The sequence below is a fragment of the Penicillium citrinum genome, assembly GCF_028827155.1.
Source record: "Penicillium citrinum strain IBT 23319 chromosome Unknown utg000001l:1.0-4955037.0:1.0-4956770.0, whole genome shotgun sequence".
Lineage (NCBI taxonomy): Eukaryota > Fungi > Ascomycota > Eurotiomycetes > Eurotiales > Aspergillaceae > Penicillium > Penicillium citrinum.
The window spans coordinates 4,518,639-4,531,780 of record NW_026622686.1 but is presented as its reverse complement, the minus strand read 5'-3'; the positions used below and the strand labels follow the sequence as shown (position 1 = coordinate 4,531,780).

Sequence of the window (13,142 nt, the reverse complement as noted above, 5' to 3'; positions counted from 1 at the left end):
CATAATCAAGAATCAGGATTATATAAACTATTCTATATAAGTATCAAGACCAGCTAAGAGCATCACGTTCTGCCCTTCTGCAAAAACTGGCTGTTTGCAGGGGGCAGAAGTCATCTGACTTTTTACTCCACACAAATAAACCACTTCATACATTTAGTAAATGTTGTGGATAAGTGAAGGACACACTACCATGGCCAAAGTACACTTGCAAATCATCTCTGATCTCCACTTGGAAACCCCAGCCGCCTATGATATCTTCCATATCGATCCCAAGGCACCCTACTTATGCCTTCTTGGCGACATCGGGTATGTCACAAACGACGGTTTCTTTTCCTTTCTGCAAATTCAACTCCAGGCTTTTTCAATAGTTTTCTTAGTCTTGGGCAATCATGAACCATATCATACCACTTGGGACGAGGCAAAGAAGAAGGTCAGCCAGTTTCAAGATGCAACACAGAACCCCTCGATAGGCAAACCACAAGGCAGAGTCATTCTCCTCGATCAAACAAAATATGATCTTTCACCAAATCTCACCATTCTCGGATGTACTTTGTTCTCTCGAGTTACCGAGTCACAGATGGAAAGTGTCAGCTTTGGGTTGAATGACTTTTATCGTATCGAGGAGTGGTCCGTCGAAAAGCACCAATCGGCTCATCTATCTGATCTGAAATGGCTTAATGAACAAGTCACATCCATCTCATCTTCTGAACCTCACCGCAAAATCATCGTCCTGACTCATTATTGTCCTACAACAAACAATCAAGTCATTGACCCTCGCCATGCAACAAGTAAGATTTCATCGGGATTTATGACAGATTTAAAGGGTGAGCCATGTTGGGAGAACTCAGCAGTCAAGCTTTGGGCTTTTGGTCATACGCATTTCAACTGTGATTTTCAAGATGATCAAACACCGAAAAGAGTCACTTCGAACCAGAGAGGTTATTATTTCGCCCAGGCGAATGGGTTTGACCCTGAAAAGGTGGTTGAAGTTTAGCCACTGGTGACATATAGTCATGTAATACTAGTACTATATCATGTATTCAATCGCTAAGTGGACTATCGTAGCAAAGGTACCTATCTTTAAACGCTAAAGCATGAGAAACCGTCAGACCTGCCGACAGTACTCTCGCCCATGTATCATCTGATATCTACATAGCAACATTTCCCAAGGCATACTCAAGAACCCAGCAATACAAATTCCCGCAGAATCACTCACAGTCGTCGCTCCAAGTGAGAACTCACGTTCTTCTTCGGGTACACGGTCTGCAATCTCGGCAAAGGTATTGACGTACACCAATCCACCCAGTAATCCCTCCCAGAAGATAATGGCAAAAATGATCCAGACACTGGGGATATAATTGAAAAGAGAATGGGTTGTCAGGATAGCCAAGTTAACCATCTGTAGTAATGCGGGGAGGTAAAGATGGTGGACACGGAAGAATGGGGTCGAGGAGCGAGAGATGAATACGCCCACTTGGTAGATTGCATTATAGGCGGGATAAAAGGCTCGGAAATTGTTGAATGGCGTGGTGTATAGGGGGAAGAGCAGAGTTGGTGCAACGCCTTGGTTGATCACGTATTCGGAAACAAAGACCACTAGAAGTGGAAGCATACTATAATAAGCGCGGTCAATTAACACATGCACGAGAACTGGATCAGTGGTAATGACATGGATATACATACAATGGAAAGAAGAGTTTCCCCAGGCGACGCAGATTCATCCGCGTACGCTCCGACCAAGTAGTATTTTCGGCGATCTGAACCGACTTGAGTGTATCAGAATGAGCCGAAACACCAAGAAGACCTTCCGATTCACCAGCATCATCTTCATGTCTATCTACGACAATTTCATCTTCATTCTGAAGCTCGCTCCGTCGAACGGAATGGTAAGATCCCGCTGGATCCGGCGATTGCAAAGGCGCTCTGGGCAAAACAAGGAAGAAGGCAATAGCCATGATAGACGGTAAAAGCGCCGAGGCAAAAAGGGTCGCATGGACAGAGATATTCATAGCGGATGTTGCAAGGGCATAAGCACCAGCCCCGATTAAACCTGCAGCCCCTGTGCCACTCCCCCACGCCGCTAAACTGAACGGTCCGTAGAAATGGGTCAATCCGACGAAGCTCAGTTCGCCGCCACCAGCTGACAGACTTGCTAGAATGATTCCCACGACCTTGGACGTTATTGTACCCCCATCTGTATAACTCGGACTGATGGCGACGACGAGCATACCGACAACGGAGAGTACGACGAAAGCCACGACTCGAGTGGAGTAGGGCACGAGGTGAATGAAGTACGGGGCTATCAACTTGGTTGTGAAGGAGGGGATGATGTCTGCGAGGAGGACGAGGCCTTTTGGGATATCTGGACCGACGAGATCTAGTGCCGCTGATAGGAGAATCACGTAGAGGACATTATTGATGAGGCCTGTAACTGGATTAGCCAGAGTGTCTTCGCAACGTCGCGCGGATGAATGGCTGATATATCACGAACCGAACAGCCAGAAAGCAATACAGACCCGCGGATCTGCACCGTGGAAAGCCGTCCTCAGCTTCTCATTCAGACGAGTCCACCTTGAAGATCCGGAAGTATTGTCTGCGAGTAGCGCATCTTGGAGAGATGCGGGCCGAGACATTTCCGGTATGAGGTCGCGTGAGGGAGATTGTTCGGAGTCTACGAAGAGGGAAATGAAATCAAGAAATCAAGGAGATGAAAAGAAATAAGCCCAAGGTAAAGTTCGCCTATCAAATCAATCTAGAAACTGGGGGGACCCATGGTTTTGCGCATATCTCGGAGGGGGGGGCCGGGGATTAGTTGTTCATCATGACTGATTCAGGGAGGTCGAAAAGAACAAGCAGAAGCAGTTACTCCACCGTCATTTGATCCACCGCCAAGAAGGGCCAACGCGTTAATATGGCACTCCATAGTATAGCCACAACCGGTGCAGTAAATCCAACTCTTAATTTCTCAGTTCATTATTTTGCGAATCTAGATAAGTATACAGTTGATTCACTCGTTCAAATTCTCTGTCATAGAATTTTACATAATTTCATTCAGAATACAGAGTAGCTACTGGTGAAAATCGGCAACACAACTAGTTGGTTTAGTTGAATCCGGCATTGTCGCCTTCTCTGTCTGAGTGGCGTTCATGTTAGTGTAATCTGTAGAATAAACATCTTAGTCTCTGTCATTGCTATTTTTTTCAACCCAGATAATTCTACTTACAAACGTGTGAAGTGTTGTGTTGCTGTTGGTGGTGGTGCGAGGAATGGAGAGATGGATATACAGAATGCCTACGTAAAATTTCCCATGAGTAAGACTATATCTTATCCTGAGCCATTCGATCTGAATATCGAATATGGAGTAGACCAATGCATTCATTGAATCAATGGTAGTGTTGGCAACATGTCGAAATCCATTCATTGTGGCTTGTGTGAGAGCAGGCTGGGAATTACTTCTCTGGTCTTCTGCGTGAATGGAGATCGTCCAGAAAAATAGAATATTAGTACGTATCTGTTTATTTTGGGTGGCTGAATGGCTATGCTTCAGGTGTCATTGGTTGTCCATCCTGTTTATAGTGTTTCCCTTCCAAAGATATAGAACCCCACATGATACGCCCACTTTTACATTGAACCTTTGCTTTCACTAGAGAAATCCCCAGCCACCATAAGAAAAGACCGGCTGCATTTCCCTCTTTGGAATAATTTGATGAATGAAAATTAAAGAATATTATCGATACATACATTCGTTAAACCAATATTGGCGGTGGAAATATATAGAAATCCATCCATTACATCTTGCGCGCTGAAATTGTCCAGTCTCGGTATATATACTGATTATCTTTGGAAGTCGATGCACAGTGACTGATATTTCTTATATGTTTCATCCATCTATCTTGTTCAGATCTGCAAAAGCGGGTTGATTGCCGAAGGTGTATCTTGAACGAGTCTTCACTAGAATTTTATCCACGAGTTTGAGTATCATGGAGAAGACTATGAGACGAACGAAACAAGATAATAATCAGAGAAAATATAATTAAGGAACTGCTCATTTACTGCATAAAGATAGTATTTAGACCGGAAAAGAGCGATACATCTCAATAATATCCAAACTTATATTTTCCCATAAAATTAGAGGCACAACTGATTCACTACTAAATCCAGCCCCTAGCTACTTCCGAAACAGCCACGCCAGAGGAAGCCCTATTGCCCAATAACAGGTGTTATTAGAGTTTCTATATGGGGATCATGCTTTATGTTATTTTACTTTAATTTATTCAAGAAGTTAGACGACCAGTCTATATGATATCACCTTTACCCTGACTCACTGAACTTTGGTCCTGGCGTAGAATCGGAGCTGCACTTTCTATCTCTTGCCATGGATTTCGTAGAGAACCGAAAGGCTAAAAGGATTTTTGTGTGTTGCCAAAAAATGTCAAATGGCTCATCTTTATTTTATTTTGTTTTGTTTTTGGCTTCAACGTGTACGAAGATTCCGCCCTATTTCTACGTGCCGACTTATTACGAAATATGTATTACGACGATGTTGAAGATGAAGTATTCTACTTGTGGGCACAGACTCTGGATTATACTGGCCACTTTAAGCTTCCCTCAAAATACGACACAGAAGATATAAGGTCTTTCGAATACGGATGGGGTCTAATAGTGAGTGCGAATGTGCTACAGGTACTTATAGACCAGGATATCTTTTTGCGAGAAGCCGCACAGCGGATCCAGCAGTATGAATTTGACATTCTCCGGCTTGAAAAAGAGAGTGAATATTCAAACAATGTTGTTGATTCTCTGAAATCTGTACAGAACGAACAAGAAGAAGTGAAAGCCCTGATTATGAGGGCGGAGGAAAATATCTATGCTGCCGAACTTTTGCTTCCCGAAAAGCCGCTTCGAAAAGTCTATCGCAAAATCAGAGAGAATCCGGCTTGGTATTTACGACCAGAGTTGGTGCAGGATTGTATAGCAAGAGGCGGATGCTGTGGCAGAGATTGTAGATGCTGCGAATCTCGACATATAAATCACAATACCAAGGGAAAATGGAAACCAGGGGCTGGCCATTGCACGGTAGAGTGCCATTGCTGTTGTAAAAATCGAGGATTCTCTTTGGAGGGAGACGAAAGACAGGAGGTTTCTGATCGTTTGCGAAAAAGGCTTTCCTCAAGAAACCCTTCATATCTTCTAGCGCTTTCAGAGAGTTACTTTTGTATGCCGGGACGATTCGCATTTGGGAAGCCATCGATCATCGAATTTCTTGCCTGGGTATGCTACTATAAACCAGGCTTTTCCAAGTGGAGGACTATAAGAAATTGGCGTAAAATACCTGAAAAGATGAATGAAAAATGAAATAGCTATGGAACAATCTGAATTGCACACTTCAGTGTCTGATCCGTTACAAAATGGCTTTTCCTTATGTTCATTTTTTTAAGGGCTGTACTGAATATCCTATTTCTATATGAGCAAGTTCCTCATCCAACTATGGGTTGTCTTGCTATTATAGTCGCTTGTTTTGCAATAGGAAAAAGATTGTTCTAGGAGTACAAATATGCTACTGGATCTGTTGACCTTCACCTTGATTCCCATCCATGGGAACAATGGATTGTTTCTTTTTCTTTTTTTTTATTCTCTTCTCTCGCTAGATACCACTGACCTGGAAAGCTTCATATTGTTAAATCCATCCAGCAAACAATGGACTGTCCAGTGAGTGGGAACATGTGCTGCTAATGGCGAGTTCAAACTAGCCTCATCAATTATCTGGCTATTGCAAGCAAGATCACAATATTCTTTCTATCTATACTCCCAAGTTTGCACTCAATCTCGTGGAGGATTAAGATTTAAGAAGCGTCTACTACGCTGGCATTTGCTTATCTTTGATCAGCTAGGCGTGAGGAGAAACACTTGCACCTATATCGAACAGATCATCATATCAATACGGCACTCAATAGACGCAATCACCAAGCGTTTTAGAAGAATAATCTTTCCATTGCTTCATTGCTTGATTAATTGTGGATAAGTACAGCCAATCGAATTGTTCAGATCATCTGTCATCCAATAAAATTATAGAATCTCACCTGAGATTCTATAATTTGAGTCATAGCAAGTTAGGGCTAAATCAATTGTTGTCATTACTGGTGCACTCCACTTGTAGGGGGGGGGGGGTGTATACAGTATATTGTATGCTTTTAATCTCATTGCTCTATCAACTAGATGCAAGATACTATCACTTACGGGAATAAAACACGCTCAGCCCGTGGTTATAAAAGAAAGAAAAAACAGAAAATGGTATATCAAACATGTCGGCGGCATCTAAACCCAAAAAATCTATTTGGCCACAACAGATTCCAGAGCCTGCTCCAGAATGTTGAGACCAGTTTTAATCTGATCTTCAGTGATGGTCAAAGGAGGCACAAACCGAATGCAACCGTCGCCAGCAGTGATGATCAATAGTCCACGTTCGCGGGCAGCGGTGATAATATCGGCAGCCTTAGCGCCGTATGAAGGTGTGAGTTGGAGACCAAGGATGAGACCGCGGCCGCGGACCTCCTGGATCGCATCGGGGAATTTCTGTTTCAAGGCGTCAAAGCCAGCAGTGAAGATGGCTGACTTGTCCTTGACGGCAGTCTGCAGTTCAGGATCGGCAAGACGAGCCACAATGTGATAGGCGACACGGCAGGCCAAGGGGTTACCACCGAAGGTAGTGCCGTGGTCACCAGTCTTGATGTGGTCTCCGACGGTCTTGCTAGAGACAATCGTAGCACCAATGGGGATACCATTACCAAGAGCCTTGGCCGAGGTCAGGATATCGGGGTGAGCAGCCTCCCCGGAGGATGGAGCCAAAGAGGGGTGTCCATGAGCCCAGAAGCTACCAGTACGAGCCAAACCGCATTGAATCTCATCGAAGATCAGGACGGCACCAACCTCGTCACAGCGCTTGCGCAGAGCAACCAGGAACTCCGGGGTAGCGACGTTAACACCACCCTCGCCCTGGATAGGCTCAACGATCACACCGCAGGTCTTGTCAGTGATGAGAGCCTGCAACTGCTCAATATCATTGTAGTTGCCGTACTTGAAGCCGGGGATCATTGGCGAGAAGGGTGTCTGGTACTTGGGGTTCGGGGTTGCGGAGAGAGCACCCATAGTGCGACCGTGGAAGGAGTTGTGGAACGAGACAAACTCATGCTTGTCACCGGAGGGGTCCAGAGTACGGCCGACCTTGCGTGCGAACTTAATGGCAGCTTCGTTGGCCTCGGTACCGGAGTTAGAGATGAAGACCTGAGACGCATCGCGCATAGCACCGGACTCGCGAGTGAGGTTGATGAGTAGCTGCGAGAGGGCGCCAGTCCAGGGGTTATGGTAAAGGTTAGAAGCGTGGATTAGGGTCTCGGCCTAGACAGAGTAACAAAATTCTTGGTCAGCACCTATACAAGTAATTATGACTCGATATTCAAATACGCACCTGCTCCGCGACAATCTTGGCGATCTCAGGATCGCAGTGACCAAGAGAGTTGACAGCGATACCCGCAGTGAAATCCAAGTAGCGACGATTCTCCATATCCCACAGGTAGCAACCTTGTCCCTTCATCATCATGGGAGCCGGGCGAACATAGGTTGGCACCATAAACGGGGTTCGCTCATTGATAAACTTGACGGTGAGCGAGTCGGAAGTAGGGTCGGGGTTAGGAACAGAGGCATCTTTCTGTTTGCAGGTTAATTACAGTATACTCATAAAGGAAAGTCACTGGTCAATGGGCAATGGTTGGACCTACCTTGACCTGCTGAGCAGCACTGGTAGCTGCAAATCGTCGCTGAAGCGGGGACTCAACCGAAGCCACCAGCTTCGAAGCGCGAGGCAAACGGCGCGCGGCTATGCGGAGAGCAGACATAATCACGAGAATTCCTTGTCAATTGAAATTATTCGTGAATATCCGAATAGAAGGTGAAGAAAAAAAAAGGAGGAGAAAAGAGAAAGAAGAAGAGTGAATCGGGTCGAGTCACCGAGGCCGTAAAAGAAAAAAAAGGCGATGTCGGCGACGATCGGCTTGAGTCACGCCGGATCGGCGCCACTTCCGAGCCAAGCGCCGCGCCTCTTCATTTGCAGACAAAATCACTCTTAACTTCTTCCTTCTCTCTTCTTTACTTGGTCATTTACTAAAGATTAAGAACTACAAAGTTAATTCCTCTCAATAATAAACCATGGCATCTCTCATGCGCCGCGCGTTCACCCTTTCCTCCGGCCGTGTCGCCGCTCGTCCGCTCTCCACTACTCGAGTCTTGCGCAACTCCGACGACAGACCTTCCTTTGGATTCAAGAGTGGCCCTGCCCCTCCACGTCTACCCAAGGAAGAACAAGAAATCTTCGAAGAACTTCAACGCCGATCTACAGGGGCCTTCAGTACACCACAAGTCAATCAATCACCGCAAGCCGAGATCAAGGTTAATGGGGATGGCGAGGAACTGCATCCTGATGCGCCAAGGGGTGTCAAGCCCGAATTCGAGGGGAGAAGAATCCCAAGACGGGAGAAGTTGGAGGGCCTAAGAATGAGCCGTTGCGATGGGGTTCTGGTGGTGATTGGAGTTATGGTGGACGAGTGACTGACTTCTAGTCATCGAGTTCTCTCGTGATATTCATTACTTGCATATAAGCTGGCGTTGGTTCTTTGCCTTTTGTCTTACTCTACTTGACTTGAGCAAGCTATTGGAGATTATGTAAATGGCCGTTTTCAATGTACATAATACCGGTCTGGCCGGTCAATACAAAGGACTATGTGTCTCTCCACTGCGACGAAGCTTTCATAACCTGATAAGCGCAACATTGGAATACTTGGCTGGGTGAAATTGGGAAATAAATGGCTCTGAAGAGTGGTTATGAACAGGAAGGATGGTATTCACACAAGATTTCGCCCCTTCACTCGGACAGTCGACTCAATGTCGCTTTCCCCGCACGACTATCATTCACACGGCCCAGTTGACCACTGATCCATGATCCAATCCGCGACATTTCCTCCAGGCTAACGCCTGTGTGCATTCCTAAGCTGTGGACTGTGTGGATGAGATCCTCGGTGGAGACATTACCCGTGGCACCCTTGGAGTAAGGGCATCCACCCAGACCTCCGACACTGCTGTCGAAAATCCGGACACCATGCTCTAGTCCCACGATGGTATTTACCAACGCTTGGCCATATGTGTCGTGGAAGTGCAATGCAAGATCGGTATTGGCGATTCCCGCAGCCTTGAGTGCTTTAAGGAGCTCCATCGTGCGGGGTGCGGTTCCCATGCCAGTGGTATCGGCAACGGAGACCTCATCCGCACCCATTTCCAGAAGCGTGGCTGTAATGTCTGCCACCTTGGTCGGGTTCACATCGGGGCCTTCGTAAGGGCATCCCAAAGCAACTGATACGTAGCCGCGAACTCGAATATCTTTGGTCTTAGCCAATGCGACGATTGGCTTGATGCGTTCGAGGGACTCGGCAATCGTGCAATTAGTATTAGCTTTAGAGAAGGCCTCGGTAGCTGCAGCAAAAAGAGAGATTTCAGTCGTAGTAGCTGCTTTCGATTTGGAGCCGGGGGCATCGGCGGGAACCCCGGTGCTATCCATGATCTTCACCAAGCTCTCCAGACCTTTAATGTTGGGCACGAGGTAGTTATATGCTATTGTTGTATTTTGGGATGACGGAGGAGATGTGAGTAAATGCTCGCAGATTTCAGCTGTGCTGGCCATCTATATCAAAATCACATTGGTTAGTGAACTCCCCTCATACAGCTCCCTAGTTACGTCAAGAGCCGTCCATTAGTTATGAGAGTATATATATACCTGCGGTACCCATTTGGCAGGGACGAATGAACCGGCCTCGATGGTGGTCACACCCGTCTTGGCCAATTTCTCAATCAATTCCAGCTTGATATCCTTTGGAATAGCCTTCTTTTCATTCTGTAGACCATCACGAGGGCCAACCTCGACAATCCGAACATGGTCCGAGGCTAACCGCGACTCAGTTGAATAGCGACGAGCGAGACCAGAGGCTCGAATACCGGGAAGTAAACGTAAACGACAACGAGCTGCCATTGTGGAGGATTTGAAGGAAAGAGAAGAGAACAAATCTACCTTCAAAAGAAAAGAAGTAGGAGGTTATTTTGGAATGAGGAAGGAGCAGATGATTGAAGGTCGCTCTTGCCTCCGCATCAAGTTGGAGACCTTTCCCCATTGGGACTAGCGCGAGCCCCACCGCAAAAAATGAAAGTCCGCGGGGTTTGCGAACATCCCACTTTGATACACTTTGATACTTCAACAACTTGCAATTTACCAGCCATGGAGGATCAGACAAACCAGGGAGGTCCCCTGAAACAGCCAAAGAAGCGCTTTGTTGGTCGACGAACAGCAGACGCTCAAGCCCAGAAGGAGTCTGGTTCTCAGCAAGATGTTGAGTCTACATCTGTCCAGCGAGGTATGCAGGTACTGTCTGCTTTGTCAAATACTGCTCTTACTGACATGGGAGCAATTATAGCCACACCACGACGAAATCCTAGGACATTAAACCAAGTACCGCCGGAGATTCTGAATGACCCCGAAATTCAAGCCGCTATCGAGTTACTGCCGAAAAATTATTCGTTCGAGATCCCCAAGACCATCCACCGTGTACGCACATCTGGAGCGAAACGTGTGGCTCTTCAGTTCCCCGAGGGTCTATTGATCTTCGCGACTACTATCTCTGATATTTTGACACAATTCTGCCCGGGCATTGAAACCCTAATCATGGGCGATGTCACCTACGGCGCCTGCTGTATTGATGATTATACGGCCCGAGCGCTCGGCTGCGATTTACTGGTTCATTATGCGCACAGTTGTTTGATACCAGTGGATGTGACCAAAATCAAAACTCTTTATATTTTCGTTGATATCAGTATTGATACCACCCACTTGCTTGCAACGCTCGAGCGAAATTTCCGTCCCGGTCAAACTATTGCTACAGTGGGCACAATCCAGTTTAACGCAACCCTCCATGGCCTAAAACCCGTCCTAGAGCGTGCTGGCTTTAAGGTTGTTGTTCCTCAAATCATGCCACTCTCCAAGGGAGAAATTCTCGGCTGTACATCACCTCAGCTTTCCGACTCCGAAATTGATGTTCTTCTCTATCTGGGTGATGGCCGTTTCCATCTCGAATCCGCTATGATTCACAATCCGACTATCCCTGCATACCGCTATGACCCTTACTCTCGCACTCTGACTCGCGAAAACTACGATCACCAGGAGATGCACACCATCCGACGCGATGCTATAAACACTGCCAAATCTGCCAAGAAATGGGGCATCATTCTCGGTTCACTGGGTCGTCAAGGAAATCCCAACACAATGGCGATGATTGAGCGCCATCTTGCCGAGCGAGGTATTCCGGTAGTTAACCTTCTCCTAAGTGAAATTTTCCCCGGAAAATTGGCTTCCATGTCGGATGTTGAATGCTGGGTCCAAATCGCCTGCCCACGTCTAAGTATCGACTGGGGCTACGCATTTGCACGTCCCTTGCTGACGCCGTATGAAGCGCTTATTGCGTTGGGTGTTCGTGAGAATTGGGATCAATCAAACAAGGGAGTCTACCCGATGGACTTCTACGCGAAAGAAGGTCTTGGCAGAACGAAGCCTGAGCAGGCCGTACGCGGTGCTGCTTGACTGGTTGTGACCCATTTAGCATTGGAGGCGAAAGGACATTAAAATGCATAATTATACCCGGGATAGAGCCCAGCAGGTCTGGATATTTAGAAAGAATGGACAATATAGAACGGTACAATCTCGATTTCAAACTAGATGCTCGAAGGCGGGCTCCGGCCAAGGTCAAGGCCGATGCCAATTCCAGAGATATCAGAAGTTTTCTCCAATATTCAAGTCTCGGACAAATATCGACTTGAAAGAGTAAAAGGGGGAAAAGGAACGAGGGCTTGAAAACTTGAAAACTTCAAGACTCATAAAATATTTGTTATTCTACTAGACTGTGTACCAATAACTCGGAACAAGCTCATCTGCAAACTTATTGTCTGTTCATAGCATTCCTTTCGCTTGCTGCCGCTCATGGTCAGCAACCGCCTTTGCCATCTCTTCTTTAGGAGGTTCAAGCCCAGTCCAGAGACGAAACTGGTCATATCCCTGTGCTAGAAGTACTTCTAGTCCAGTAACAGTCTTCCAGCCCTCGTGTCTCTGGGCGACTGTTAACAGTGGTGTTTGTCTAGGTTTATAGGCCATCTCGATACAAAGTCCCGAGGAACCAAATAAAGATCCAAATTGCTCCTCTGATGTAGCAGTTGCAGGAACAGTGCCAATAATAACATCTGGCATTTGAGGCAAGTCTCTTAGACTGGAGAGAATGGTGATATCAAACGTCCTCTTGAAGTCCTCCTTCACCTTGTCTGCCACTGATGCTGTGCGATTGACAAGATAGATGGACTGAATACCTGCTTTATGCATGGCGTACAATGCAGCCCTTGATGCACCCCCAGCACCAATAACCAAGCCTGTAGTGGGTGGATGAGATTTCGATTTGGAGTAGTCGGTGATGATGGAGTATAGTCCAGACCAATCGGTATTATCTCCAAGAACCCTCCGGCCTTCACTAGTATTTTTGATAACCAGCGTATTAATTGCTCCAATCAATTGGGCAGTTTCGGTCTGTTCGGTACAGAACTTGTGGACGTGTAGTTTATGCGGCATTGTCACACTGGCTCCGCCGAGTTGTTTGTCATGAATCAATTCCACCACGTCGTCGATGCTTTCGGACTCGCGAATATCATATGTGTACGGTAGATTGTAATGCCAGAAACCAGCATTATGAATCACTGGTGAAATGCTGAATGAAATTCCACTGCCGAATATGTGGAAGCATTTTGACATGCTGTCGTTGGAGGACATTGCCATAATGATCAAATCGTGACCCAACTCAACTTCGACGGGGGGAATTTTTTTTTTTCTTTTCTTTATACCTAAACTGCTTCAAACTCGGAAATCTTTCCTTTATAATTGTAACTTGATTGAAATGGGCGACGGCCCAGACGGATATGTTCTTAACCTTGTTCCATGGTTGACCAGGTAATATTGAGGAGAATGGTAGGATATCATTTAGCCGTTCCCAAATCTCCTAAATCTACTCATA

At 46.2% G+C, this 13,142-nt stretch overlaps 8 protein-coding genes across 8 annotated transcripts; 4 read left to right on the top strand and 4 right to left on the bottom strand.

The window, feature by feature from the left end:
• Nucleotides 1-190: 190 nt before the first annotated feature.
• Nucleotides 191-994, top strand: N7469_001719 (Ser/Thr protein phosphatase superfamily; the record flags this gene model as incomplete). The annotated part of the gene is made up of 1 exon (XM_056640639.1): nt 191-994. One exon carries the CDS (start codon nt 191-193, stop codon nt 992-994), a length of 804 nt encoding a protein of 267 aa, XP_056506396.1.
• Nucleotides 995-1,105: 111 nt separating this feature from the next.
• On the bottom strand, nt 1,106-2,633 carry N7469_001718 (battenin family protein; the record flags this gene model as incomplete). The annotated part of the gene is made up of 3 exons (XM_056640638.1): nt 1,106-1,613; nt 1,684-2,425; nt 2,492-2,633. The coding sequence occupies 3 exons, from the start codon at nt 2,631-2,633 to the stop codon at nt 1,106-1,108; spliced, it is 1,392 nt and encodes a 463-aa protein (XP_056506395.1).
• A 1,894-nt stretch (nt 2,634-4,527) lies between these two features.
• On the top strand, nt 4,528-5,029 carry N7469_001717 (uncharacterized protein; the record flags this gene model as incomplete). Its single annotated transcript, XM_056640637.1, is given in 3 exon segments — nt 4,528-4,662; nt 4,699-4,959; nt 4,976-5,029. 3 exon segments carry the CDS (start codon nt 4,528-4,530, stop codon nt 5,027-5,029), a joined length of 450 nt encoding a protein of 149 aa, XP_056506394.1.
• A 1,301-nt stretch (nt 5,030-6,330) lies between these two features.
• N7469_001716 (acetylornithine transaminase) lies at nt 6,331-7,892 on the bottom strand (the record flags this gene model as incomplete). Its single annotated transcript, XM_056640636.1, has 3 exons — nt 6,331-7,395; nt 7,466-7,705; nt 7,776-7,892. The coding sequence occupies 3 exons, from the start codon at nt 7,890-7,892 to the stop codon at nt 6,331-6,333; spliced, it is 1,422 nt and encodes a 473-aa protein (XP_056506393.1).
• A 310-nt stretch (nt 7,893-8,202) lies between these two features.
• On the top strand, nt 8,203-8,601 carry N7469_001715 (uncharacterized protein; the record flags this gene model as incomplete). The annotated part of the gene is made up of 1 exon (XM_056640635.1): nt 8,203-8,601. One exon carries the CDS (start codon nt 8,203-8,205, stop codon nt 8,599-8,601), a length of 399 nt encoding a protein of 132 aa, XP_056506392.1.
• A 313-nt stretch (nt 8,602-8,914) lies between these two features.
• Nucleotides 8,915-10,072, bottom strand: N7469_001714 (hydroxymethylglutaryl-CoA lyase; the record flags this gene model as incomplete). Its single annotated transcript, XM_056640634.1, has 2 exons — nt 8,915-9,727; nt 9,821-10,072. 2 exons carry the CDS (start codon nt 10,070-10,072, stop codon nt 8,915-8,917), a joined length of 1,065 nt encoding a protein of 354 aa, XP_056506391.1.
• A 243-nt stretch (nt 10,073-10,315) lies between these two features.
• Nucleotides 10,316-11,671, top strand: dph1 (2-(3-amino-3-carboxypropyl)histidine synthase; the record flags this gene model as incomplete). The annotated part of the gene is made up of 1 exon (XM_056640633.1): nt 10,316-11,671. One exon carries the CDS (start codon nt 10,316-10,318, stop codon nt 11,669-11,671), a length of 1,356 nt encoding a protein of 451 aa, XP_056506390.1.
• Nucleotides 11,672-12,037: 366 nt separating this feature from the next.
• On the bottom strand, nt 12,038-12,901 carry N7469_001712 (shikimate dehydrogenase family protein; the record flags this gene model as incomplete). The annotated part of the gene is made up of 1 exon (XM_056640632.1): nt 12,038-12,901. The coding sequence occupies one exon, from the start codon at nt 12,899-12,901 to the stop codon at nt 12,038-12,040; it is 864 nt and encodes a 287-aa protein (XP_056506389.1).
• Nucleotides 12,902-13,142: the final 241 nt, after the last annotated feature.